The sequence below is a fragment of the Prionailurus viverrinus genome, chromosome C1, assembly GCF_022837055.1.
Source record: "Prionailurus viverrinus isolate Anna chromosome C1, UM_Priviv_1.0, whole genome shotgun sequence".
Taxonomy (NCBI): domain Eukaryota; kingdom Metazoa; phylum Chordata; class Mammalia; order Carnivora; family Felidae; genus Prionailurus; species Prionailurus viverrinus.
This window is the reverse complement of record NC_062568.1, coordinates 57,958,116-57,983,639: the sequence shown is the minus strand read 5'-3', so window position 1 is coordinate 57,983,639 and position 25,524 is coordinate 57,958,116. Positions and strand designations below refer to the sequence as shown.

The window sequence follows — 25,524 nt, the reverse complement described above, 5'->3', positions numbered from 1 at the left end:
CCACAACCAAATGTTGATGAGCAGTCCAAACGCATAGTTCACTGGGACAGCTCAAAGTTGTAGTGTGAACTGACTCTTACATTGTCAACACTCTCCACTTATTTCCTCTCACTGTCTCATTTGGATACTACTAAAGTTGAAAAATACTGGGTAAAAGCGGTATCAACTCAGCCATATAGAATAAGAAAAATTCTAGGGAGTGCTCTTAGGGTGATAGTACTTGGAAACAATGCTCCTGGGGAAATACTGCCTAGCATAGTAAAAGGGTTAATCTGAAAGTCAAGATCAAAAAAATAAATCAATAAAAGTCAAGATCAGTACAATTTTTTATAAACTGAGTATTTCGGTAACGCACTACGACCCAGGGAAGGCAAGAGGTAGGTTGTTGCAGAGTGTGTTGGTTCAGCAGCTCAGTAAAGCCATCAAAATCCAGGCTGTGACTGCTGCAAGCTGCATGGCTTCACTGTTGGGGACTGTCTTGGGGGCAGTCGTGACAACATTGCCTGTGAGTATCTGAGGGGCAGTAGTAGCTCCAGCATTCCAGTAGCCACCAGTGAAGTACTCTTGGTACAAATAGACACCCCCCCCTTTACTTCCATGAGGCTGATCATGTGGTCAGCCAAGAAGTTAAAGAGGGTTCTTCTCCTGTCCTGGAGTCAAAGACTGTCCACTCCATATTAGTTTTCTAGGACTGCCATAACAAAGTAGTACCGACTTGGCTTAAAACAACAGAAAATTATTATCTCCTCGTTCTGGAGGCTAGAAGTCCAAAATCAGGGTGTCAGCAGGGCTGTGCTCCCTCTGAAGCCTCCAAGATCCTTTCTGGCTTCTTCTTAGCTTCTAGCAGTTTGCTGGCAATCTTTGGTATTCTTTGGCCTGTGGCTGCATAACTCTAATATTTGCCTTTGTAGTCACATGGCACTCTCTTTGTCTGTCTCTGCCTTAACGTGGCCATCTTCTTATAAGGTCGCCAGTCATATTGTATTAGGGGCTCACCCTACTCCAGTATGACCTCATCTTAACTAATTACACCTGTAGCAACTATTTTCAAGTAAGTTTTCATTCTGAGGTTCTGAGGGTTAGCACTTTAAAATGTTTTTTTTGGAAACACAATTCAACCCATAACAGCCCTCCAAATACTTAGCACCCCTGCTTTGTAGTAAGTAATTCAAGTTTCCAGGGGAATCAGTCAGTCATTTGGAACTTACAAGTCAGGTTTGCATGTTACAGGTATTAGCTTAGAGAGTTCAGCTTTGACTGTCTACACATGCACACATGAGTGTGCACACACATACATACTGTTCTCTGTCAGCCTCAGGTGTTTAAGGCAAACATCGTTCTTACTGGATGTACTAAGCATAACATATTGCCTTCCCACAGGGGGCTTAACACCTTGAGAATTTTGTTCTGTCCTACCTGATCTCTGGCCAAGAATTTTTTATTATCTTCTGAGATGTTTGGCTCTGGTGACCTCCCTCAACCCTCTGTATACGTTGAGCCTCTGGTCTCCCTGACTCTTACTTTAGCCTGTATCTTAGACATGTATATTTTTTTAATGCAGTCTTCCCATTAGCTATGTTTATTGTCTCTTTTCTCCTCTACTGTCTCCTGTCAGCCAATTTCTTATAATGAATAATATGCATAATAGTGTTGCACATTTGCATACAACTTTCACAGATATATTTCTTTAAATGTTTATTTATTTTTGAGAGAGAGAGAGACAGAGTGTGAGTGGGGGAGGGCAGAGAGAGAGGGAGACACAGAATTCGAAGCAGGCTCCAGGCTCTGAGCTGTCAGCACAGAGCCTGACGCACAGCTCGAACTTGTGAACTTTGAGATCATGACCAGAGCTGAAGTCGGACGTCTAACTGACTTGGGCCACCCAGGTGCCCCTACAAATATATTTTTTTAGTGCTCACACCTACCTGTGAGGATGCCAGTTAGGCATGATTATATTGCCTTTATATGTAAGAATCCAAGCCTCTGCCAGGCTGTGTTCCCAGGGACACTGAGTAGGTAGGTGAGTAACAGTGACCAGAATCTATCTGTATGTTTGACTCACTGAACTGGAACCCATGCCCATTGTCAGGATTGGTATTGCTCAGCTAGTGTTTGCATCATATACTTGCCTGGTAATATCCTGGGCTATAGCAAAAAGGGACACAAGCCTACTTTATGTTTATTTATGATGATGGTGGAGGGGGGCAGTTGGGGGAACTGATCCTCCATCTTCCTTTCCCACCATCACACATAGCAAAGAATTAAACTGAATGTTGTAAATGACTGAAACTAAACAAAAAGGACCAAAGCTGTCATTATTGTTTTTATGGGGGACATTTGTGGACTGTGTTAAAATTATGCCTTATAGTAACTGGTATGCATAGGTGTGGCCGTGCTGATTAGGAAATTTTTGAAAGACTTCCATTCTGGATGGGAAGTGGTTGGCATCCAGGGCCCCTTGAGTGCTCCTTGGCCACCAGAGGTGCCTGTCTCTTTCCCTGGGAGCCCAGATCTCCTAATGGTCTAACACCTGCAGGTAATGTCTGGCAAGCAGGGGACCTCAAGGAAGAACTCCAGCTGAATGTCAGACAGTTTGAATATTGTACCTGCTAAACATGCGTATGGTGGGAAGGAAACTTTCACTTGCTGAGGACCCATCAATGTATCAGGAACTAGGATAGGGATATTTAACACATTATTTTATTTGATTCTATATTAGACATTATTTTCTCCATTTTACCACTGAGGAAAGTGAGGCTCAAAGAAGTGTATAGGAGGTGTCAGGCCCAAATTCACATACCTCGTAAGTAGAGGAATGGTTTGGCTTTTCCGAGAGCATGGGCATGCAAGTCCCATTTGACAGATGAGGAAACTAAGGCAGGGAGAGGCTATTCTCTGTGATAGTTCAGATAGTTCAGTCTTGGTTCTAGAATTCAGGTTTCCTAGCCCACCAGGCTTGTACTCTTTCACTTTAATGTATTCACACAGAGTGTTCAGTGTGGAAAATGTGTGCTGAGACAGCTCAAACAACAAAGACCTGCAGAGATATAGCGGAAGAATACTCTGAAACTGGAGTGTGAGACACATCATTTTAAAAGACTTATGTGAAGGACCTATCACCTGTGATTTGTAGTTGACTACACTTCGTAGTCCTACCAGTGAGAGAAGCAACCCATATATTAAGGATTCAGTTTACTTGGCATCTTACTAAAACCGCTAAAGGTCTGTTTCTGTATCAGAAAGCAGACTTGTGGATAAAGTAAACGTTTGCTTCTTTTTTAGAAAAAAAATTTTTTTTTTGTTTTTTTTGTTTTTACTTCCATCTGCTCATTGTTGCAAACAAGAGCTAATCAGCTGAGCAGAGAAACAGATGTGCTGTGACGGCTCCAAAACTGGGTCTTTTTCTCTGCTTGGAAAAGGGTCGTTGGCAGGGGACGGTTGCCATAACAACAAGCTTACACCAATGCAGAAATATCACAGGCTTTTTGCAACCACTCTTGCCTTCATTAATTATGCCTTTCCTAGCTAAATGATACGATAATGCTGTTTCCTTTGGCATGCCAAGACGAGAGATGACAAATGAGATATTTTGTGTCGAAGGGCTCAGAAAGCCATAAAACACTATAGAACTAAAATGTTATTATTGTTGTTATTATCATTTTTTTGTTCCCTAAGCTCTAGCTAATGGGTTTGGTCCCCAGATAAGTGTTAGCATTTATTGAGTGCTTACTAGTCACCAGGTACTAAGTGCATTATTTTTTATTTTTGTAAGGAAATTATTTATTTATTTTTTTATTGACATATAGTTGACACACAATGTTATGTTAATTTTAGGAGTACAATATAGTGATTCAACAACTCTATATCTTATGCTATGCTGACCACAGTCACTATGCTACCATCTGTCACCATACAATGCTATTAAAATACCATTGACTGTATTCTCTATGCTATACCTTTCATTCCAATGACTTATTCATTCTATAGCTGGAACCTGTACCTCCCATTCCCCTTCACCCATTTTGCTCATTGCCCTATCCCTCTCCTCTCTGGCAACCACCAGTTTGTTGTTTGTATTTATGGCTTTGTGTATGCTTTGTTCTTTTGTATTTTTTTTTTAAGTTTATTTATTTTGAGACAGAATAGGTGAAGGGCAGAGAGAGGGAGGGAGAGAATCCCAAGCAGTCTCTGTGCTGTGCTAAACCAACTGAGCCACCCAGGCGCCCTTGTTCTTTTGTATTTTAGATTCCACCTGTAAGTGAAATCATATGGTATTTGTCTTTATTTGTCTGACTTATTTCATTTAGCATAATACCCTCTGGGTCCGTTCGTGTTGTCACAAATGGCAAGAGCTCATTCTTTTTTATTGCCTTGTAATACTCCGTTGTCTGTAAATACCACATCTTCTTTATCCATTCATCTATAGATAGACTTTTGGGTTGTTTCATATCTTGGCTGTTGTAAATAATGCTGCAATAAACATAAGAGTGTAGATATCTTTTGTTACTAAGTGCTTTATATGAATTAGTTCATTTATAATCCTCACAACTCCATAAAGTACGTGCTATTACCATGCAATGTTTTAGATGAAGTAAATGAGTTACAGAAAGTACTGTTCTTGTTCTTGAGCAGGGTATTATGTGATGCCACCAGGACCTGAACCCAGCTATTTAGCTTCAGAATTCTTCCTCTTAACCACTATACTAGAGCAAACTGTTTAATTGTGACCACCAGCATACCAGATAAGATATAAATCTTTTCAATTTTAAATTATTTATATAAGAATTATGCTTTCTAATATGTTGAGAAAAATGTAATATTTCAACATGACACTAGAAGCCAGTATGCTTAATGCCCTAGGGAAGGATCTGGGGAAAAAAATGACAAAGTTCTTCAGAACAGAATTTAGGATATTTGGATTTTAGGTTTATGTCTGCCACTCATTTTAAAAAACTGTGGTTCCGTTATTTTAATATGGCTTCAGTTTGGGTAAAAAAGTTAAGAGCACAAATTTTGGAGTCACATAGACCTGGGAGCAAATGATAGATACCTACTTACCTCCAGCAAGTTACTATTTATGATTAGTAAGATGGGAAGTTAAAAAAGGTAAAATGAGAAAGGGAAAAGAAAACAGTTTCAAAGGACAAAATTAAATGATGTACTGAACATGTTTTGTGCAGTTCCTGGCATGTTAAGTGCTTTAAAAAATGATGGCACATACTGCCTGAACACCACTCCTCCCTAAACTTGATCTCATCTGTAAGAAGAAAGGATTGTCTTGGGTAGTTGCTGCTTCCAGGTCTCTTCTGTTTTTCAGAGAACATTTACATTTTACAGAGGGAAAGGTGTCTTCTAGCTCACATGTTCCGTGGCTCTGGTGTTCCTCTGATAATGAAGATATGGTCTCTCTCAGTAAGGGTGAAGTGATGAAAAAAGGCCATTTTTACTGGACTCGGTTTTAAATGGCTGGGGATTATTGGGATCCCATGTGCCAGTCACATCACTGTAAGAAATGCAGGCCTTGGTTGGTCAGGAGTTTCAACTGAGGTGTTTAGAACCCAGATCACTGGCTGGTAGACCTGTGTGTCTTCCCCCAAAACATTCATCCCAGAGATTCTGTAGCCATGTCTTCCCTGATTCCCTTCAGACTCCCATGTCAGCTTCTAAGAAACAGAGGGATTCCCTTCCTTCTTGTTCTGGGCTGACCCTGCCTGTATTCCCACAGTGGTTCTGCCTTGAAGAACCCTGAAGCACAGCCTACATACTTGGGGCTCTGGGGGGTGAAGGGCCCAGGGCAAGGGTGAAATGACTGAGTGCAGCCCTAGCCTTAACCTCAGTTCCACCAATAGATACCCTCTCAGCTGGAGCTCTGTGGGGAAGTTGAGTCATGTGTCATATGTCAGTGCAGAGGTGGGGGGGCTGGTCCTGGAGGTGGTGGTGACATATCATCTCCTTCCTCCTGGAGGATCTAAATATAGGACTCCTTCTGAGAGCTTCAGCTTCCAGACGTGCAGAAGCATGTGAGGCCCAGAGCAGAGGCCTCATATCCCCTCCACCCCACCTTCCCCTGCTGAGTACTGAGCAAGAAACATCAAAATATTGGCCTCTGTGAACATTTGGAGCTCTGCAGGCTGTCCTCCTACCCCTTTCTGGGGAGGTGAGAAGGCTCAAACTGTTCTCATATGGGGCAGAAATGTTTGCTGAAGGAATGTCACAGCCGGCCTCAGCTCTTCCTGAGCTCCGAGTCCCAAATTACCTGGTGGCTACCCTCTTATCAATGCCTCCACTGCCCTGCCCAGGGCCGAGGGGCTCAGCCCCATGAAGGGGAATTCATGCCTAGGCCAAATTCTGCATTTTGTCTTTTGCCTGATGGTCACTGAGCTGTCAGAAGGAAGCAAAGGCAGGCTGGTCCCATTCAGCATTAGGATTGGGATCCTAGAGGAGCCTTGGGGTAGGGCGAGGCAGGATCAGGTGGAGGGTGGGAAGACTAGTATTTGTGGTGCTCTGTTATGTCCCAGGTTTTTTCCATAGTGTCTATAGTTTTAGAAAGTTAAAGGAAATCACTCTCTGGTAGGAATGTTTGACATTCCCAAGGGCATCCTGGTTTGCATGGTGATATCAGCCTGTGAGATAACAAAATCCAGAGACTACTTGCAAATAAAGAGATATGCCTTTATGAATGTTAGAGCATTCAGCTATTCTGTTCGATTTGCTTCAAATCAAATAAAATTTGTGGGCTCATGCTTCAGTTCTATTACTTACTAGCTGTGTGACTTTGGGCAAGTTTCTTCACCTTTCTCAATCTGTTTCCTCACTGGCCTAACAAGCAGTAAAATGAACTGAATTGTAGAACTGCTGCTCTTTATTTCCTTAACTGTACTGTGGCAGAAATGGAGCATTAGCTGGCAAAGGAAAGGGGCAGCAAGGAAGCAAGAGGTGGCAGTAAATCTACCTGCTTGAGTGGGAGGTGTGCTTATGCGTTCACAGTATGGAAGTTACTGTGGCTGTGGCTATCTGAAATGGCTTTGGCAATGACCCAGTGTTCTCTGTTTAGTAAGAATTCTCAGGAGATGCCTCAGTCGGGAAGTTAGTGAGGGAACCATGGAGCTTGCTCCTGGTGTGGCCACAAACCAGCTGTGTGACAGTAGGTCTCCCTACTCTGGGACCTCAGTTTCCAAGGCGGCTGAATGAATCCTAAGATCCCTTCTAAGCATCCATCCGTCCAGCAGGGGAAGCTGCTGGAACAAAGGAGGGCAGTGGGGTTATCCTGGGTTTCCAAGCAAATGTGCTCCTTTAGAGCATTTTTTCTTTTTTTAAATAAACAACAGACATTTATTTCTCACAGTTCTAGAGGCTGGAAGTCCAAGATCAGCATGTCAACGTATTCAGTATCTGGTAGGGCTGGCTAGCCTCCTGGTTTATAGATGCCATCTTCTTGCTGTGTCCTCACATGGATTCAGAACCTTTTGAGTACTGAAGACACATACAAAAATTGGGGCACACTGATTTATCTTTCATAAAGGAGTTCTGTGAATATCGGTCCTGAGTTTGAATATGGGGCTTATCACATAATTAGGAATAAGTGACACATTTCTGGGGTTTTGGGGAATTAAATTTCTTTTTTTTAACATTTATTTATTTTTGAGAGACAGAGACAGAGACAGAGCGTGAGTGGGGGAGGGGCAGAGAGAGAGGGAGACACAGAATCTGAAGCAGGCTCCAGGCTCTGAGCTGTCAGCACAGAGCCTGTTGCGGCACTCAAACTCACGAAACGTGAGATCATGACCTGAGCCGAAGTCGGATGCTTAACCGACTGAGCCACCCAGGCACCCCTTGGTTTTGGGCAATTTAAATGCAAAAATTGTTGTGTGCTGGCATAAAACCCAGAACCAGTCCCCCTCTATCCTCTACTACCATGGTGGGAAGTTAGTGTTGTACAGGCATTAATTTGAACCTTGTTTTATTTCTCTAAAGGCATAAGCTGAATTTTACAATCCTGAGCAAAGTCTTGTAGAACATCATATTTTAATTAAAGACCTTCCTGAATTTTGTAAGGACAGTATAATTTAACTTATTTTTGGCAATTTCTCAGTGTACAAAATATAGATTTAATGCTAGCCTTGAGTTTTATAAAAGAACCAAAAAAAAAAAAAAAAGCAACCTCATCAATTTCAATTCTTCTAGTCCACCTCCTTATTGGAAAAAAAATTTAAGCAAATCTCAAATATATCCTCCATTGAAGTTATATTTCATCCAAGGGAAGAGACTTCATTTGTTTATTTAGTATCTCAGCTTGGAACACTTTAAGATTTTTGTATGTAAAGCTGATGAATAATATTTGCCACTGGAATATTTATAACTGAAATTTCTAATTCCAGATAAGTTCTATTTTAGAAATCTTTAAGATCAACAACATGTATCAATTATGCTGCATAAATTACATAAGCAAAATTAGGAAACCTATTTGCCTTCCTCCCTCTCAGCCCATCTTATTTGCCAGTGTGTTTACTGCATTTCTGGGCTCAAGGTCAGCCAAGGATTAATAGCTTTAGGTCTGTTTGCCTTGCCGATTTCTAAGCTGAATTTAGCTCTTGAAATAACAACATTTTGCCTGTGTACTTGAGTGAAATTTTAATATAGAGCTTTGGTTATAATTGTAGATCACACAGTCAGTTCTAGTAAGATGAGAAATTAGAACAAATAAGGCGAACCTAACTGTATTTTTGGTGACATTTTAAAATATTAGTGGGAAAATGAGATCGTCTGAATAGGATCTATTGTTTTTTTAAGTTTGGTAAGTTATTTTTTATAAGAGTGTAGAATATTTTTTCCTTATGCTAGATGGTGCTTCTGTAATATTATTTACTTAAGAGTATTGGTTAAAATCACATTATTGAAAGAGATTTCAGCCCAGCAGCTCTTTGATATATAATTTGATACATGGTATAAGTTAAATATCTTGTTGGAAAAATCTAGGTTTTCTGAATGCAGGAGCTCATGTGTTACTGTCTTTTATCCCCTTTACATCTAATCTAATACAGGTGTTCTTTTCAGATAATGAATACCTTGAGATGAGGAGAGACTGTTCCCTCAGGTTCTAAAGCCCAAGTCTTTTTGTAGGAGATAGAAAGTGGATCTCACTCCTATCTTCAAAGCTTTATCAGCAAGTCCTAGTTTCGGCCTAGGCTGAGATGAAACTCTAATCATGGGGCATTTTATGGGATGGTGATGGCCTGAGAAAGTGAGAGTAGTACCCCCAGCCTCATGGTTACAATAGAAAGGGATATTGTTGGGAAAGGAATTTAACTCTTCTTGTATTAGTCTCACAGGAACCTAGTGTTCTGACCAAGACACTCCTTTAACGTGCCAACTTGTTGATGAAGAATCTCAATAGCCAGCAAATACTCTGAAAGAAAGACTCCCTTGAAAATTGAAGCAAACTTTGCAGTACTTATTCACATTTTCAAGACAAAAAAAACCAGACAATATTTGCTCTTTTTTGTTATAGAAATAATTCATGCTCCCTCTAGCATTTTAGAGACTGCAAAAAGTTTTAAAGAAGTAAATAAAATAGATGTTATGCATGCATCATTGACCCCGTGATATCTACAACTAACATTATGATGCCATAGAAAACGGTGGGTAACCAGCATTTTCATAAGCAGTACTTCAGACAAGGCCCAGAGAAAGGGGTTGCTTGGTTTGTATGGGAAGAAGAGGTGCAGGGAGATTAGGTAATTTGCTAAAGTAACCTAGTGAGGGGATGGCGAACCACAATGAAGATGCCTGGCTCTGGGATTTTCTTTGACCAACCAGGAATACAAACCTTTCCCACAATCCAGGTGCTACTGACAGTTGTTTTTTCTGTCATTCCCCTGGTAACTGAAGAAAGGGTCAGCCATCCTCAATGGAAATCAACCAACTCTATGCCTAAGGGTGGACAAGGAGATGATATTTGTCAAAGCAGTTGTGTTATCAAGTGGTGGGTACAGTTTTACCCCATAAACTCCTTCAGGAGAGTGGAGGAGGTGCTCCCTCTGTGGGGTGGGAGGAGTGACAGGCAGATTTAGAGAGTTTGGAACTTTGGAACTCGTTAGCCTGAAGAAGGCTAAAGAATACTGCCCTAACAAAGAGGGTTGACTGGCAGCCTTTGCTCCAAAGACCAGTGGAACTAAACTCTTAGTGAAAACTTATTTCTAGTTCTCATGCCCTTCCAGAAAGAAAAGTTTTTAGCAGCCAAGGTGGTAATGACCCACATTTGGGAGACTCAAGCCCACCTCTGGCTAAAGTAGCTATGGCCATTGGGCACTGTGGCTTCTAATGCATAGATATTGTTAGTAATCCAAACATTAGTGCTTTTCCTCTTCCTAAAATAAGCAGCAGTGTGGTCTAAGTGTACCAGAAGAGCTGTAAGTTTGCATTTCAAGGTAGGAAACTGGACATGCTCCATTAACCAGCATCCAAACAATTGCTCTGTCACTGAAACTCATCTTCCCTAACATAGGCATTATCACAGCAACCAGCATCTTTTCGTAGACCTTAAGACCTTTTACAAAATATTGGCAATAAAATCTCCTGACAAAAAAATTCCAGCCTTCTGGTTCACACCCCAGAATAATCTACTGTTCACTCTAGCTAATTTGCATGGAGAGGTTAGCCTCTCTGTTTGAAAACAGTCCCAGAATCACTTACTTGGAAATTGTAAAGCCATAGAGTATGAGAGCAGGAGGGATAGCAGAGATCATTCATTACCACCTTGCCACTTTGTAGAAAGTGAGAGCCCTATAACTAAGGACGCCTCAGCTCAGAGTTTTCAAGGGACTTGCTCAAAGGCACTCAGCTGTATTTATAATAATGGAGTAATGAAGTAAATAATGGAATTCAGACTTTTATTATTTTTAAAATTTTTTAATTTTTTAACGTTTATTTTTGAGAGAGAGAGAGAGAGCGTGTGTACGCGTACATGCTAGTGGGGAACGGGCAGAGAGAGAGGGAGACAGAATCCAAAGCAGGTTCCAGGCTCTGAGCTGTCATCACAGAGCCTGACTTGGGGCTCGAACTCAAGGACCACAAGATCATGACCTGAGCCAAAGTAGGATACTTAACCGAATGAGCCATCCAGGTGCTCCAAGAGTTCAGATTTTCTAATTCCAATCTGAAGATTTTCAACATAGCTTCTCTGAAGAGTGCCACAAATTGATGTGGACAGGGAGGGAAGAAAGATAAGGATTATAATCCTCACCCTGGGTTACTTCTGTTTACTTCAAGGGTCGCTTTGATGAGATCATCAAGTCTCTAGCCCCTTTAAAACAGAAAAAAATGATGTGGTTAATGGTAGATTAACACCAAGTGGATAAAACTATTTATTAAAATCAGAAACAGTATAAACACTCACTGATATGTCAGAGAATTGAAGATTGTTAAAAGTGGCTATGCAGAAGTATGTAGGGATTTATATGCCACTGAAACTCATTGAGACTCAGAGAGATAATATTTTAATCTTGGAGCGATTATGCCACTAGCAATTACTGTGCTAGGACTCTGTCTCCATTTTGATTCATTTAATGCTATGTTCTTAGCCTTTGCTGGGTACACTAAGCATTTTGTAACAGTCCATACATATGTCTCATGGAACATTCCAGAAGACATATTCTCTTCATATCAACCTCCAACATGCTGTGGGACTTTAAAATCAACTTTGGAGAATCTATACTTTGTAAAATTGACATTTATTAGCAGGTTTTCTATTCACAACACTGGATTAAGATAAATACACATATTTGTTCATGATAAACAACCTGGTATCTGCTTCTGGTACTTAGAACTGTATATTAAAACCACAAATTGTGACTAGTTTGTTGGCAACTAACAATAGAGAGATTAAAATCTATTCGGTTCTGAAATGTAAGATATATTTACTGCATTATACAACTTCAGGTAGTCACTGAAAACTTGTATTTTATTGTTACCCTTTAGTATATTGTGCTTCTGATCTTAATAGAATTTTGTTTTCTTATTGCATTTACATGTGAAAAGAAAGTGAGTTCCAAAGAGCACAAGATATTTTTCTGCATCTGGTGAGGGGTAAAACTCAGACCCAGTTTGAACTTGTTATACTGCCTGCCAAACTGACTTCTCTTCTTGACATCCCTGATGGCACCATCATTCTCCTGATCACCCAGGATCAAAATGTCAGTCTTCCTGGGTGTGTCCCTTTTCCTAACCACCCATATTAAATCTCTGTGCATATTAAGTCCTTAAGGTCTTTCCCCGAGCTCTCTCTTACGATTATTCTATCTTCCCTCTTCCCTATTCCCTATCAACATCACTAATACTGCTATGATTGAAGCAAAGGCTCCAGGTAAAGGAGCATATACACTTGCCTTGGTGGGTCTCCTCCTTGGGCTGGCTGAGGTGAGTTGGAGAGGTATGAAAGAATGAGGTGTTTGGGGTCCTGGCCTGAGTCAGTGCCATCTCACCCTGTCTCTCTCCATCCCCTTAATATGACTTACAGAACCTGGGAAACTTGGTCTGAGCACCATATACTTATTTGCCATTGCCACTGTCCTTAGTGGAGGCTGGAACATCTGATTCAGAGTGCTCTTTGAAAGGTTGCCTTCTCCTCCGGGCAAGGAAACCAAAGACCAATGGGACATCTAAGCATTCTTAATTCAGCTTTATTTTACCTAGAAACAAGGAGAATGCTATGCTAAGGAGAATGAGGTTACTTCTCCTTAAGAAATAGTTGTAGAGGGGCGCCTGGGTGGCGCAGTCGGTTAAGCGTCCGACTTCAGCCAGGTCACGATCTCGCGGTCCGTGAGTTCGAGCCCTGCATCGGGCTCTGGGCTGATGGCTCAGAGCCTGGAACCTGCTTCCGATTCTGTGTCTCCCTCTCTCTGCCCCTCCCCCGTTCATGCTCTGTCTCTCTCTGTCCCAAAAAATAAATAAATGTTGAAAAAAAAAAAAAAGAAATAGTTGTAGATTTTGGTGTTGGATTCTTTATCTAAGAATCCAGATCCAGGATGTGTTGACCTTAGTTGAGATGCATCCTCTTAGAGTGCATCTGTAAATCCCATCACACATGTGGCCCATATAAGGGTCTTTCACTCCTCTGAAGGACTGGTCCTGAAAAAGAGATTCCTTCTGAGAAGATGGAGTTTAGGTGACAAAAGTCTCAAGAAACCTGGTTAATTTATTCACAATATGAGTACAGAAGCTGATAATTCAACCATTCTTTGAACATAAACTTTATTATGTAGCACATTTATCATATTATAATGATTTGTTTGCTGGTCTCTTCTCTATGTTCAAATTCTAGCCCTGACAATGACTCACTGTGGGCCATGGATAAGCTATTTAACTATGCTGTGCCTCAGTTTCTACACCTGTGCTAGGTGATGATAGCACCTACCTCACAGAGTGATGATGAGGATTCAATTTGGTGTGAATTTAGCTTTCTCTCCCTGGGGCCTAGTACCATGACTGGCTCGTGGGCACTCTGTAATTATTTGTGAATTATTTTAGTAGCAAAATTTTCTGTAAACTTCTTTGGAAGGCTGAGCTTAAAGAATTTGTCACATTACTTACTGAGTTTTGGGAAGAGGATTTGGCCAAAAGATACTTTTCAATCAGATGGAACTGAAGATAATGTCTGTCTGCAAAGAGAAATTGAAACCAGATGAATGTTTTGAATATTTTACGACTGCATTTGAGAAACGTTAGGATGTCTCCATTCCCACATTTGGATGGGTTCTTGGAACTACCTTTTGTGTCTCATCCAAGATGGCTAGAAGTTGATTTGAATTTCCTCCAACTTCATTTGAAGCTGTGCTCAGGCTCCAACATATTTGAAGATGTGGAGTTTGGGCACTAGACGCTTTTTGCTGTCTTGCTTCCCTGGCATGATCTCCCTCTAATATCCCAAGCATTTGGAGCCCATATCCTTCACTGGACATACTAGTACACATTGTCTTAGGCCATTTAGAGTTGCCGTGGTTTGTCATTTAATTATTGTAGGTTCACTTTAAATCTTAATTGACTGTAACTTCTGTTGGGGAAGGACAGTCTTATTTTTCTTTCCTTCACACGAACATGTAAGAATGGTGAGCTATTTGCTCTGATTGATAGGTTTAAAATTATGTTTGTCCCACATGTTTAGAGATGTCATTTCTGAAAGGAAAGGTGTTTGAATAGCTTTCTCTGGAGATCTTTAAAAATAGTGATACTTCTCACCTGATTGGGGTGTTGAAAGTGAGGTCTTGTGGGGCAATGAAATGGCTTCTGGTCCTGAAGTTGGAATTATTTTAACTTTAGTTTGAATGCACATTTGAAAATAATGTGTAAAAAGTATGGCAGGATATTCTGTGGCAGGTAGTCTATCAGATGGGGCTGGGATCAGGCCAGGGCTGCAGGTACATGGAAAAACGTTCTTCAGTTCAGAAACCAGAAGAGAGGGTAGAGGGCAATTATAGGAGCAAAAGCATCAGGTCTCAGGCAAGACAATAGGCACGTTTGGCCTTGTAAGTCCAATTAAGTGGGTCTGAGCAGTTTGTTAATTTTCTGTCATTGCCATAGTAATATTGCATGTGTGAGGCTTAAAACAACACACGTTTATTCTCCAGGTCATTAGTCAGGTACAAGACCTACCTGGCTAAAATGAACTTCTCCATCTGGATTCTCACAGGGATCTCAGACTTAACATGTCCTAAATGGAACTCCTGCTTTCAGCTCAAACCTACTTCTCTTCCTGCCTTCCCTGTCTCATTAAATATCAGTTCCATTCTGGAATTGCTCATATATCAAAAGCTCTGGACTTGTCCTTAATTCCTCTTTCTTATAAGCCCCAGTCAGCCAATCTGGTTGGCTCTACTTTCAAAATTATGTAATCAGTGTGATTATTTCTCACTGTGTCAATATCTGTAGTTTGGATTCTTGTAGTAGCATTTTAAACTGGTTCTGCTTCTTCCACTCATGTCCCATTTCAACGTATATCGTCAGCACAGCAACCAGAGTGATCCTGCTAACATGTTAGCCAAATCTCACCCCTCTGCTCTTCACAACCAGTTGGCCCATCTCACTCAGAGTTAAAGCCAAATACTTTCTGGGGGCCTAACAGGGCAGGCAGGCCTGTCGCTCTGGCCCCTCACTGCTCTCCAGTGATGTCACTTGTCTACCTCATAGGCTGTTTGGACCTGTACATCATCAGACTCTCAAAGTTTCCCACCTGTCTGTCCATAGCCAAAGGTCATCCTTGGTTAAGAAGGCAGATTTCAGGTCAAATAGGGACGCTTGGTTCTTCCATTCTCTGGGTCAAATAGTAGGGACATCTAGTTCTTTCATTCTCTCGCCTACCCCAACCTTCTTCCAACCCCATTGTGATAGCCTCTGAGTCTGAGTAGAGGAGCTTTTCATGTTTGACTCAAAGATAGAGACTTCCTCACAAGGTTCCATGGTCTCCAACCCGGTGACAAACCCAGGGGCATTTTCTGGTTCTGCTGCTCTTATATCCAATCAGGCCAGTCACTGACATAGCACCTGCTGCTGAAATACAAACCAGTTGTTGGAGTTTGAGGTGGGGGCAGATGTTCCTGGAAAAAAGGGATGGGAAGGAGTGGTTCCTATTTTAGGTTAACCACATCAGTCTTCCAACATCTTTCTGCTCAATTGGCCACACTCCTGGGGATTTTGTGCAGGTAACAAGCATCTTCGTGAACAACTGTTCCTCATTGTTGAATTCAGCAGCTGGCAGTGAGGTGAGGGATGCAGACAAAGCCTTAAGGGATGTCAGAGTGGGCTCAGTGAGGTGTCCACTCTTGTGTCTTCCCTTGCACTGTTCTTCCCTTGCACTTGTACCTAGAGGATTCAGTGTATGTTTATTGTACTGAAATGACACATTTTTAAAGGCTAACGAACATACCAGATGATAAATTAATCACACACAAATAAATTCTAGGTAACACATACCTTATTATCTCTGGAATTCAATATCAGTGTAAATAAGGGAACTAAGAAGGGGGCTAAGATCGGCTGAGGGTCTTTTAGGACATCTGAGGTGGCAGTGGGGTTGATGTGTCTTGTTTTTGTCTGATAGGTCATTGCTTGTGAGCAGCAGTATGACTCTTCCTATGACGCTCGCTGTGACGTCTGGTCCTTGGGGATCACTGCTATTGAACTGGGGGATGGAGACCCTCCCCTCTTTGACATGCATCCTGTGAAAACGCTTTTTAAGATTCCAAGGTAGGACACAAGATGGCGCTCTTGGCTTATTAGTTCTTTGTGAAAGAGTCTGGTTAAGAGGGATAATAAGTAGTTCGTAAACAATTTCTGGCCAAACCTAAGAAAGCCTAATTGTAAAATGTATTTCTTTTGGGGAAAAAAAAGGGGGGAGTGGGGGAAGAAAGATGACTGTTCCTGAAAGCATATCCCAAAGAATAATAGGACTATATTGTAACCATTGCAGATTTTCAGTACTCTGATTTTTCTGAGATACTCATTTATTGTGCTTTGCACAAGAGGACTAAAAATACAATTTTGGATTAAATAATCTCTCTAAATGCTGATTTTCTCTTTTTAATTATATAATCACATCTGGTCATTCTGTTTGTTTATTGGAATCTTTCTCGAGTATTCAGGAAAATTTGGAGATAAGAAATGTGTTTTATATTTTCGTATACACCCAGAGAAGCACTAAAAAACATCAGCTAAGTGAATCAGTTATAAGACTTACTCTCCATCCCCTGATTTCCATCTCAATGGGACATTGTGCTGAAAGAGGTCTGTTTGGAGGGTATTTAAATGCCAGTATATTTTCTATTGTATGTATTCATTAGGGGTTTGTACTAGAGATTTGGTTGTTTGTCTTTCATCAGAATTGGACTGCTGTTTGGCCGCTTAAGCTTCTAGTTACCGAAAAGGAAGCAATCGGGTGAGCTCTGTCCTGGCTGGGTTGCAGATTAAGAGATTTGTACCCTCCACATTTCTCTTTCAAAGGAAGGCTCTGGGCCGGCTTGGAGCTGTTTAACTACTTTAACAGTGCAAGTGTTAACCTTTCCTTATCTGCACAATCACACAGCCTTTAAAAATCTCTCCTGATTGCAATTTGCATTTCTGATTAGGTCTATTTAAATGCAGATGAAGCCTGTGGTGTTCATCATCGTAATGTTATCGTTTTATACCTAATCCAGATGTGAACCACTACCCACCATTATTCCAAAAATGATTCCCACCCAAGTCAGGATTGGTCTTTTTGCTTTTTCCAAAGTACAAACACAAGTCCAGACGATTGGAAGAACAGACAAAGCTCCTGGCTTTTAAAATTAATATAGTCTGGTGATCATTTAAAACAAAGTATGAATGCAGGACCAAAAGCACTGTTGTATGCAGTAATATGTCAGAAAATGAGAAATGGTGTCTGGGATGATATGTGTGTATGCTTTGATTTTTTACAAATCATTAACTTTTCACCATTTATTTACTGTGGCCACATAATTTCCCAAAGATCAGAATTAAGGTGTGGCTTCTGATTAGCAAGATATATGTACTTCTGATAAGACATCATCTACTTGGGTATATATTTTTTTTCTTTTTTAAAGTATGTGTTTGTGTACAGACCACCTGTTCAAAAATTTCATACGGTGATAAATGTGAGGCAGCTTAGAAAGTGTGTGTGTGTGTGTGTGTGTGTGTGTGTGTGTGTGTGTGTGTGTTTAGATAGACTGTTCATCTCCAATGACTCCTCTGGGCTTGCTTCTGTGCCTAGCAAAGTCTCTGATCTCTAATAATCTCAGTACTTCACTTCTTCCATCTTGGGAGAAGCTCCCAGACCTTTGAAATACAAATAACCAAGCTCCCTCCCCCCCACTGCCTGCTTCTGGACAGGGTGAATCCCAGGAACAGGACAATTGCTAGAAAAGGATCTTAGGGGAAACAAGGATTCTTACCCTAACATACGTTGAAGCTTTCTTTTTCTCCTTTTAATGTAATCTCCTGCCCTTTTACCATCTCTTGGTTCCTGCACAAGTGATGAATCAGATCAAACTGGGAAATGTCAACAATAGTCAGTCAGCAGATCCTCAGTGAGATTCTGTGTGCTGAATACTTGCCACTGTCCCAACCTTAACAACCAACTTGATGTTCCTGTGCAGGAAGGATGGATTTTTTTTTTTTAATGTAGCATATTTGCATATACTGCACAGCATCTTATACTCCCCAAGTTATTTACTTAAAAATTACCCTTTCAAGGGGTGCCTGGGTGGCTCAGTTGGTTGAGCGTCTGACTTCTGCCCAGGTCATGATCTCACCATTCATGTTCATGGGTTCGAGCCCTGCGTTGGGCTCTGTGCTGACAGCTCAGAGCCTGGATCCTGCTTCATATTCTGTCTCAGTCTCTCTCTGCCCCTCCCCTGCTGGTGTTCTGTCTCTCTCTCTCAAAAATAAACAAACATTTAAAAAAAAAAAATTACCCTGTCAATTAGAATTATGCATTGCTGTTACGAAGTATTGTGGATTGACCAAGCAAGTATGTGTGTGTGTGTGTGTGTGTGTGTGTGTGTGTGTGCATATGTGTTCATACTATCTTAATTTTGAGTGCTAAAAATATGCATTTCCTCAGAAAAGCTCTTTGATGGAGAGTGGAAAAATTAAGCATTTACATATTTTAACTGGGCACTCAAATTATTTACCTGTGTGTTTCACGGGGTACTCTCTCTCTCCCTCTCTCATTTTCTCATTCTTTCAGCATTTTCTTTCCTGATGGAGAAGAGAAAGTGACAAGTAATGACAAAAATCTGTTTAATCCATTTGGCTTCTGGTTTTTTTCCTATTTGGTTATGAGTGTCTTTGCTGTTCTGGAATTCCCTCTAGTTAAACAATGAAGTCCATTTCAGAGTATTCTAGGATCCAGAACATTGTATGTGGCTTCCTTCTTTGGCTCTCCTAACTCTCCTCTTCCCTGCAACCTTCCTTACTGGAAATAAGTACCAAATAAGGGAAGAAAAGAAGACCTTTACTGAGTCAGGGAAGATACAACTTTCACAGGTTCTGAAGGACTTAGGAAAGAATGAAGTGCTGGTTACATGTGAGATGAGAGCCTCAGGTGTCAACAGGCAGATAATTACACAGGTTCCCTGGACACTGTCAGAAAGCATGAAGCAAGACCTGCCTGGATGTGGTTGACTTGCCTGCACACAGGGCTCCTTACTTTTCCCCCCTCTGCCTCCATTTCTTCTGGAGGCACCTTCTCCTTTCTTTTGACCTTCACGTTAGAAGATGACACATGGAGTAATCGTGACCTGTCTTTGAAATGCTTCGTGACTCACAGTCTTTCCTACATTGCAAACACACAGAAATTATCTGCTGATTGTGACAGCATCCACTATTTGCAGAACCCGTCAGCATGTGTCATCTTGTCTAACGCCTTTGCTCCAAAAAAGTCACCCCTCTCTGATAGTCACTGCTCTGTCTGCTGCTATTTTTCTCTAGGAGTTAGAAGAGAGGAAAAGAATGAAAACCATTTCTTTGGGCATCAGTGGATTTGACAACATCTCTCTGATGACCCTCTCCTGAGGACTCCTTTAAAATGTCAAAGGCTTATTAGAAGGATCTTGCTGATGACCTGGATATATTTTTTTCATTTAAAGAGAGATCCATTTCATAGATGTAATTGCAAGAACCCATAGAGTTAGGAGAAATATACAATTATATTTCTCTCTTGGCAACTAGGTATCTTTCCTTAGCTTGGAATCTTTGCCTCATGGCCCCTTTGACCTTCATAGATGGGAGTCAGGAAGGCAGTGGGGACCAGTGTGGCTGTGTCTGTTGGACAAAGGCTAAGAGCTGTGTTGCCCGCCCATTTATTTGGGGCCAGATAGAGGCTGACTCTTGCCACACTTGCATAGTACTGCCACTTCATTCCTTGTGGATAAGTGTAGAATGTTTTCAGCTTTCCCAGCAGAAATGTCTTTGGCTGGGAGTGGATGGGCCAGAATGGCCTGAACATTCCAGTTCCTAAAGCCAGTGGTTTTCCCTTTCTAAAGAGAAGTTTCCCTGCAGTACACTGCAAAAAGGAGAACTCATGATAATTTCCAGTTCACATTTGGGCTTGCTTTTGTCACCAAACTTAGGTTGTTCCAAGCTGTACCCAAACGGTACATTAGTTTCCTAAGGCTGCCACAACAAATTACCACAAATTTGGTGGCTTAAAATAAGACAGATGTATTGTTCTAGAGACCAGAAGTCTGAAGTCAAGATGTTGGCAGAGCCACGATCCCTCTGAAGGCTCTAGAGGACAATCCCTCCTTGCCCCTTCCAAGGTCTGGTTACTTCCGGTCGTCTTTGGTTTGTGGCAGCACAACCCCAGTCTCTGCCTCCACTTTCGTGTGGCTTTCTTCCCCGTCTCTCTGTGTGTTCTTTTTTGTCTTGTCCTATAAGAACATTGTTACTGTTTTTAGAAAAACCCGTCCTATGGGGCGCCTGGGTGGCGCAGTCGGTTAAGCGTCCGACTTCAGCCAGGTCACGATCTCGCGGTCCATGAGTTTGAGCCCCGCGTAGGGCTCTGGGCTGATGGCTCAGAGCCTGGAGCCTGTTTCCGATTCTGTGTCTCCCTCTCTCTCTGCCCCTCCCCCGTTCATGCTCTGTCTCTCTCTGTCCCAAAAAAATAAATAAACGTTGAAAAAAAACAAAAAAAAAAAAAAAGAAAAACCTGTCCTAATCCAGAATGATCTCATCTCAAGATCCTTAATTACGTCTGCAAAAGCCCCTTATCTCAAATGAGATCACATTCTCAGGTTCCAAGTGGACATATCTTCTGGGGGCCACAGTTCAACCTGCTATACCATCAACTTTCATGTTTTCTAAATTCCCTGAGAAACTAATTTGGGGCAGAATACAGGATAGCTAGCTAAATGATGATGGAAAAATAATAATAGCTTAGATTTATTGATTGCTAACTGTGCGGCAGGCACAGTGCTGTGTGTTTCCCAAATATAAATGCATCAATCCCTACAATGACCCTGAGGTGGATTCTATCACCACCCTTTTTTCTGGAGGAGAAAACTAGAAGCCCTTGGTTATGCACCTATGGAGGAAAATGGTTTGAATCTGAGAACTTTGACTCCAAAGCCCATATGTTTTGCAGCTATAGTTGACCATTGGACAGCATGGGGGTTAGTGGTATCAACCCCTCCACGCAGTTGAAAATCTGTGTTTAACTTTTGAGTCTCCCAAAATGTGACTACTAATAGCCTACTTCTGACTGGAAGCCTTACAGATAACATAAATAGTTGATGAACACATATTCTATATGTTATATGTATTATATATTATATTTTTTTCACATGTTTAAGAACTTATTTGAATTCCAGCTAGTTAACATACAGGGTAATATTAGATTCAGTTGTAAAATATAGTGATTAAATACTTACATACAACACCCAGTGCTCATCTGAACAAGTGTCCTGCTTCATACCCATCACCCATTTAGCCCATCCCCTTCCCACCTCTCTTCATTTATTCTCTGTAGTTAACAAGTCTGTTTCTTAGTTTGTCTCTCCTTTTTCTTTCTGCATGTAATCCCTTGTTTTCTTTCTTTTTTAAAAAAATTTTATTGTTATTTTTTAATATGAAATTTATTGTCAAATTGGCACCTGTTGGGATGAGCACTGGGTGTTGTATGGAAACCAATTTGACAATATATATTGTATTCTTACACTAAATTAAACAAGAGAAAAGAAAATGTTATTAAGAAAACCAAGGAAGAGAAAGTACATTTACAGTACTGAACTGTGTTTATCAAAGAAAATCTGCATGTAAGTAGACACATGCAGTTCAAACCCATGTTGTTCAAGGATCAACTACACATTGAAAAGTTAAAGCCCCTCTTCAGTTATATTTATTTGTCAATGAATTATGAATTAAGCACTAAGGGGACTGGAGTATACAGAAATAAATAGGACATCTCAGTCTTTAAGAAGCTTATAATCCAGCATCCTTCTTCCTGCTCCCAATTTAAACGGACACTATAAACCTGAGAGAATCTTATTAACATCAGCGATTGTGTCAGCCACAGAACCGAAGAATAGAAATCAAAAGTGTCATCACAGGTGAATATAGGTCTTGCTTGGCTCATTGATTTATATATGACCCCAAAACCAAAAATCCCTTCCTTTTCCAAACTCCCTTTTGAGCAGCTGCCTTCTGGTTCCTAATTTGGAACTTAAGTGTTTGAACTAAAGAATTGTAGAACATATGTTACATAAAACTGGAGAGGCATTTCAGGTTATGATTATTGTACCCAGAAGTTCCTGTCCCATCCTACCCTTCTTGGAAAACTTGCGTCTGCCACATCAGGGCTATTTCTGGTATAGCCAGAATCTCCTCCCCCTTCACCTTCCTCTTATTTTTTTGATTGGAAAAGCTCACTTTGGTTCTGGGGTAAATAGAAATCTGTTTCTGGCATCCTCTCGTGCATTCTCTCATGGAAACTATTTTAAATGGTTATTTAAGAGGAGGCAATGTAACACCTAAAGTTCTCACTTTGGGTGTGTTATTAGACTCTTGTGGCCAACTAGAGTTTTATGGTCGAGTCTGAGGACTTAGCCTGTCTCTAGAACTTTATGCTTATGGGAAAAAAGCTTTCCAAGCTCTGAACTACCCATTCACAGAAATGTTTTGGAACAGTCTGTTGGGTATTTGGGGATGGCTATGCCCTTTAACCTAGGACATCTCTAACTGTTCACTTTGAATTAGGCTTGTTTTGAGCGCTTGAGTTGTAAGGCAGGGTTTTTTTTTTTTTTTTTTCCTCTCTCAAGAAGAACAGTTTTCCTGTGCTTTCCTTATTCATTGTCAAAGGTGAAAATGGCAGAAGTTGGATAGTAAAGAAAAGAGGAACAAGGAGGAAAAATCAAAAAAGATACTCTCAGGGTTCTTGAATGATGTGGGTGGTGCGCTTAGAAAGGGTAAGTTGAAACATTTGTGAGTTTAATTGAAAGGTTTCTTCAGGGACCCAATGCCTACCATTGACTCTTGTTCTGAAACAGAATCCTTGCACTGAATTTTCATCAAATTGCATCTGCATTTCTATCATTTTTTAAAGGTAAAGATTCTTTGTATTCTGACTTTACTAATTCAGGAACCAAATTGTTCCTACATGGGAAGCCTGCTCCTCAGCTGTGAGAGGATGCAGAGGCAGCAGGGAGCCCTGAGTCACCAGTAATTGTCTTACTATTACAGAATTGTCACAGGACATTTTCCCTTAGGGCTGTGAAATATATGGAAAAGAAATTAAAACTAAACTATTGTTGTTGAAGTGTAATGAGTGAGGGGGTTGGGTGTTTAATGGCACAGTAAGGCTAGATCTGCCCCCGGGGAATTTTGGTTTCTCTTCACCAACCCAGGTCGCTTAGCTATTGGCCTTTTGAGCAAAGAACCCTCACAATCCCAGCTTCCCTCATAAAGCAAGAAGAGCTAGAAGAATTAGCATCATTTAGCATTTATTGAGTTCCTAACAGGAAAAAAAAAAGTTTTGAAATACTCCAGTAGAAAAACAATAGTCTTTTATGAATGTTTTTCTTTCTTTGGGAGATTTCTAGTCCCATTTTTAAGGGGATTGTGGTCCCTATTCCTCAGGATGCTTTAGGGGTGCCCCTTCTCTCCCTGGAGTAGCCTCTTCATTTCCTTGGGAACACAGTAGCTGGAGGCAGCTGGAAGAAATGCCCCAGAAGGCCTCCACCCTGTGGAACATGTTTCTGAACTCTTTTTTAATTTGAGTTGAGCAGCTGGGGCTGTTAGTTCCTGTGGAGGTGCAGCTTGCTGCCCCCTGAATCCTGGCAGGCAGGAAGAGTTCAGCTTTGCAGGTTTTCATTTGGGGATCAGGTGGCAAAGGAGGAGTGTGCCTTCAGGGACTGCCTGCCACTCCCCATCCATGTTGAGTAAGAAGCCCATCCTGAGAGAAGGGAAAGGCCAGAGAATGAGACGTGTTAATTTACAGCACTACCTGTGCTTTTCCCCTCATTACCCTGATTTCATTATTTTGGCACCACTCACTTTGGCTAATTCCAACTTAGCTCCTAAATGATGGCGAGATGGGCAAAGAGGAGAGACAACGAAACAGAGCTCTAAATAGTACCAAAGGGTTTGAAATACCCTAGTTTCCTCTTGATTCCAGAAAAAACGGGGGAGTAAAGGTGAGGAATATTTATAAACTGCTTTCATAGGTTGGCATAGTGGGGCAACACAAGGATGAAGAGAGGTAAGGTGGTAGTCTGGAGGAAGGCTTTTCATAGCTGAAGCTATCCATTCTGGGAGAATCCTAGAGTCAGATGAAACTAGTGAAAGAAAATAGAGTGTAGTGGTTAAGCATTGGTGTATCCGTTATCTACTGGTAAGTAGCAAAACACCCCCAAACTTAGTTGCTTAAAACCATAATCATTTATTATTTTTCACGACTCTGTTGGGTCTCAGGGTGGTTCTGTGGATCTTGGCTGGGCTCACTCATGCATCTGTGGTCAGCTGGGGATTTGGCTGGGGGCTGGCTGGTCTAGGATGACGTTGGCTAGGGTGACTTGGCTCTGTTCCATGTGGTTTCTCATCCCCTGGTAGGCTAGCCGGGGCTGGTCTCACATTGGTGACAGGGTTCCAAGCATAGATACAGAAAGGGGTAGAAAACTGGTCTATTTCTGCAATCAGTTTACCACAGCTGAGTGTTCTACAGTCAGTCTCTGTGGGTTTAAATACTACCATTACTACCTTTAAGCTGTATCAACTTGATGAAGTTACTTAATGTCTGTGCTTTAGCTTCACCCTCTAAAATGGAGATGTGAAAACTATCAGTTTCACAGAATTGTTGTGAGCAGGGAATCAATGTAAAGTGCTCAGAACAGTTCATAGTAAACAATTGATTTTTGCTGGTTGCTAACAAAGAAAAAAAATCCCAAAAAAGCACTTTGCTTTCCCGTGTAGCTCAAGAATTAAAAATTTCTACTCAAAAGAGCTACCCATGAGATCAATCATTTGGAAGTTTAGCTAAGTGATTGAATGATGATTGTATGGGGAATTGAGAGAGAATCAAGACTGATTTTCAGTAAATCCTTGCTACTACTACTGTATCTGTTTGAAGGACTCTGCCATGAATATTCATGGTCACAACTTCTTTGTTAATAGACACACTCCTAAGAGATAAGGACCCTCCTCTTGCCCCCATACAAACCCATGAGTGTATGACAGGAACTGCCCATTTGGAAGCAGAGCTGGCCCTAGTCCCAACTCCCAGTGTGTCTACAGTGAGTTGGGTGATGCTGTCATTCTCTGAAGAGAACTGGGGCCACAGTGTCTTTCCTTTCCCATCAGTTCCATCTTTGTGGTGACTTTGCTTGGTGGATGAGTTGTATGATCGGGGGTTGTTTGCCTCCTTCTACAGGGTCCCTTTAGCCTCCTTGATAGGTACAAACTTCTTCCGGGTTCTGGAAATGTTTTGTCCCCAGGTAAAGGGACAGGAATAGGAGTTCTATGCAGAGGGCACTGACTCTGGAT

General features: G+C 41.2%; 1 protein-coding gene across 13 annotated transcripts in view; it reads left to right on the top strand.

Moving 5' to 3' along the window:
* The window catches only part of MYO3B (myosin IIIB), a 489,550-nt gene that overhangs the window by 111,318 nt on the left and 352,708 nt on the right, over window positions 1-25,524 (top strand). For all 13 annotated transcript variants that reach the window (XM_047872791.1, XM_047872792.1, XM_047872794.1 and 10 more), the window contains one exon: window positions 16,091-16,236. In XM_047872791.1, the coding sequence (XP_047728747.1) occupies window positions 16,091-16,236 (146 nt within the window). The remainder of the gene's footprint in view (window positions 1-16,090; window positions 16,237-25,524) is intronic.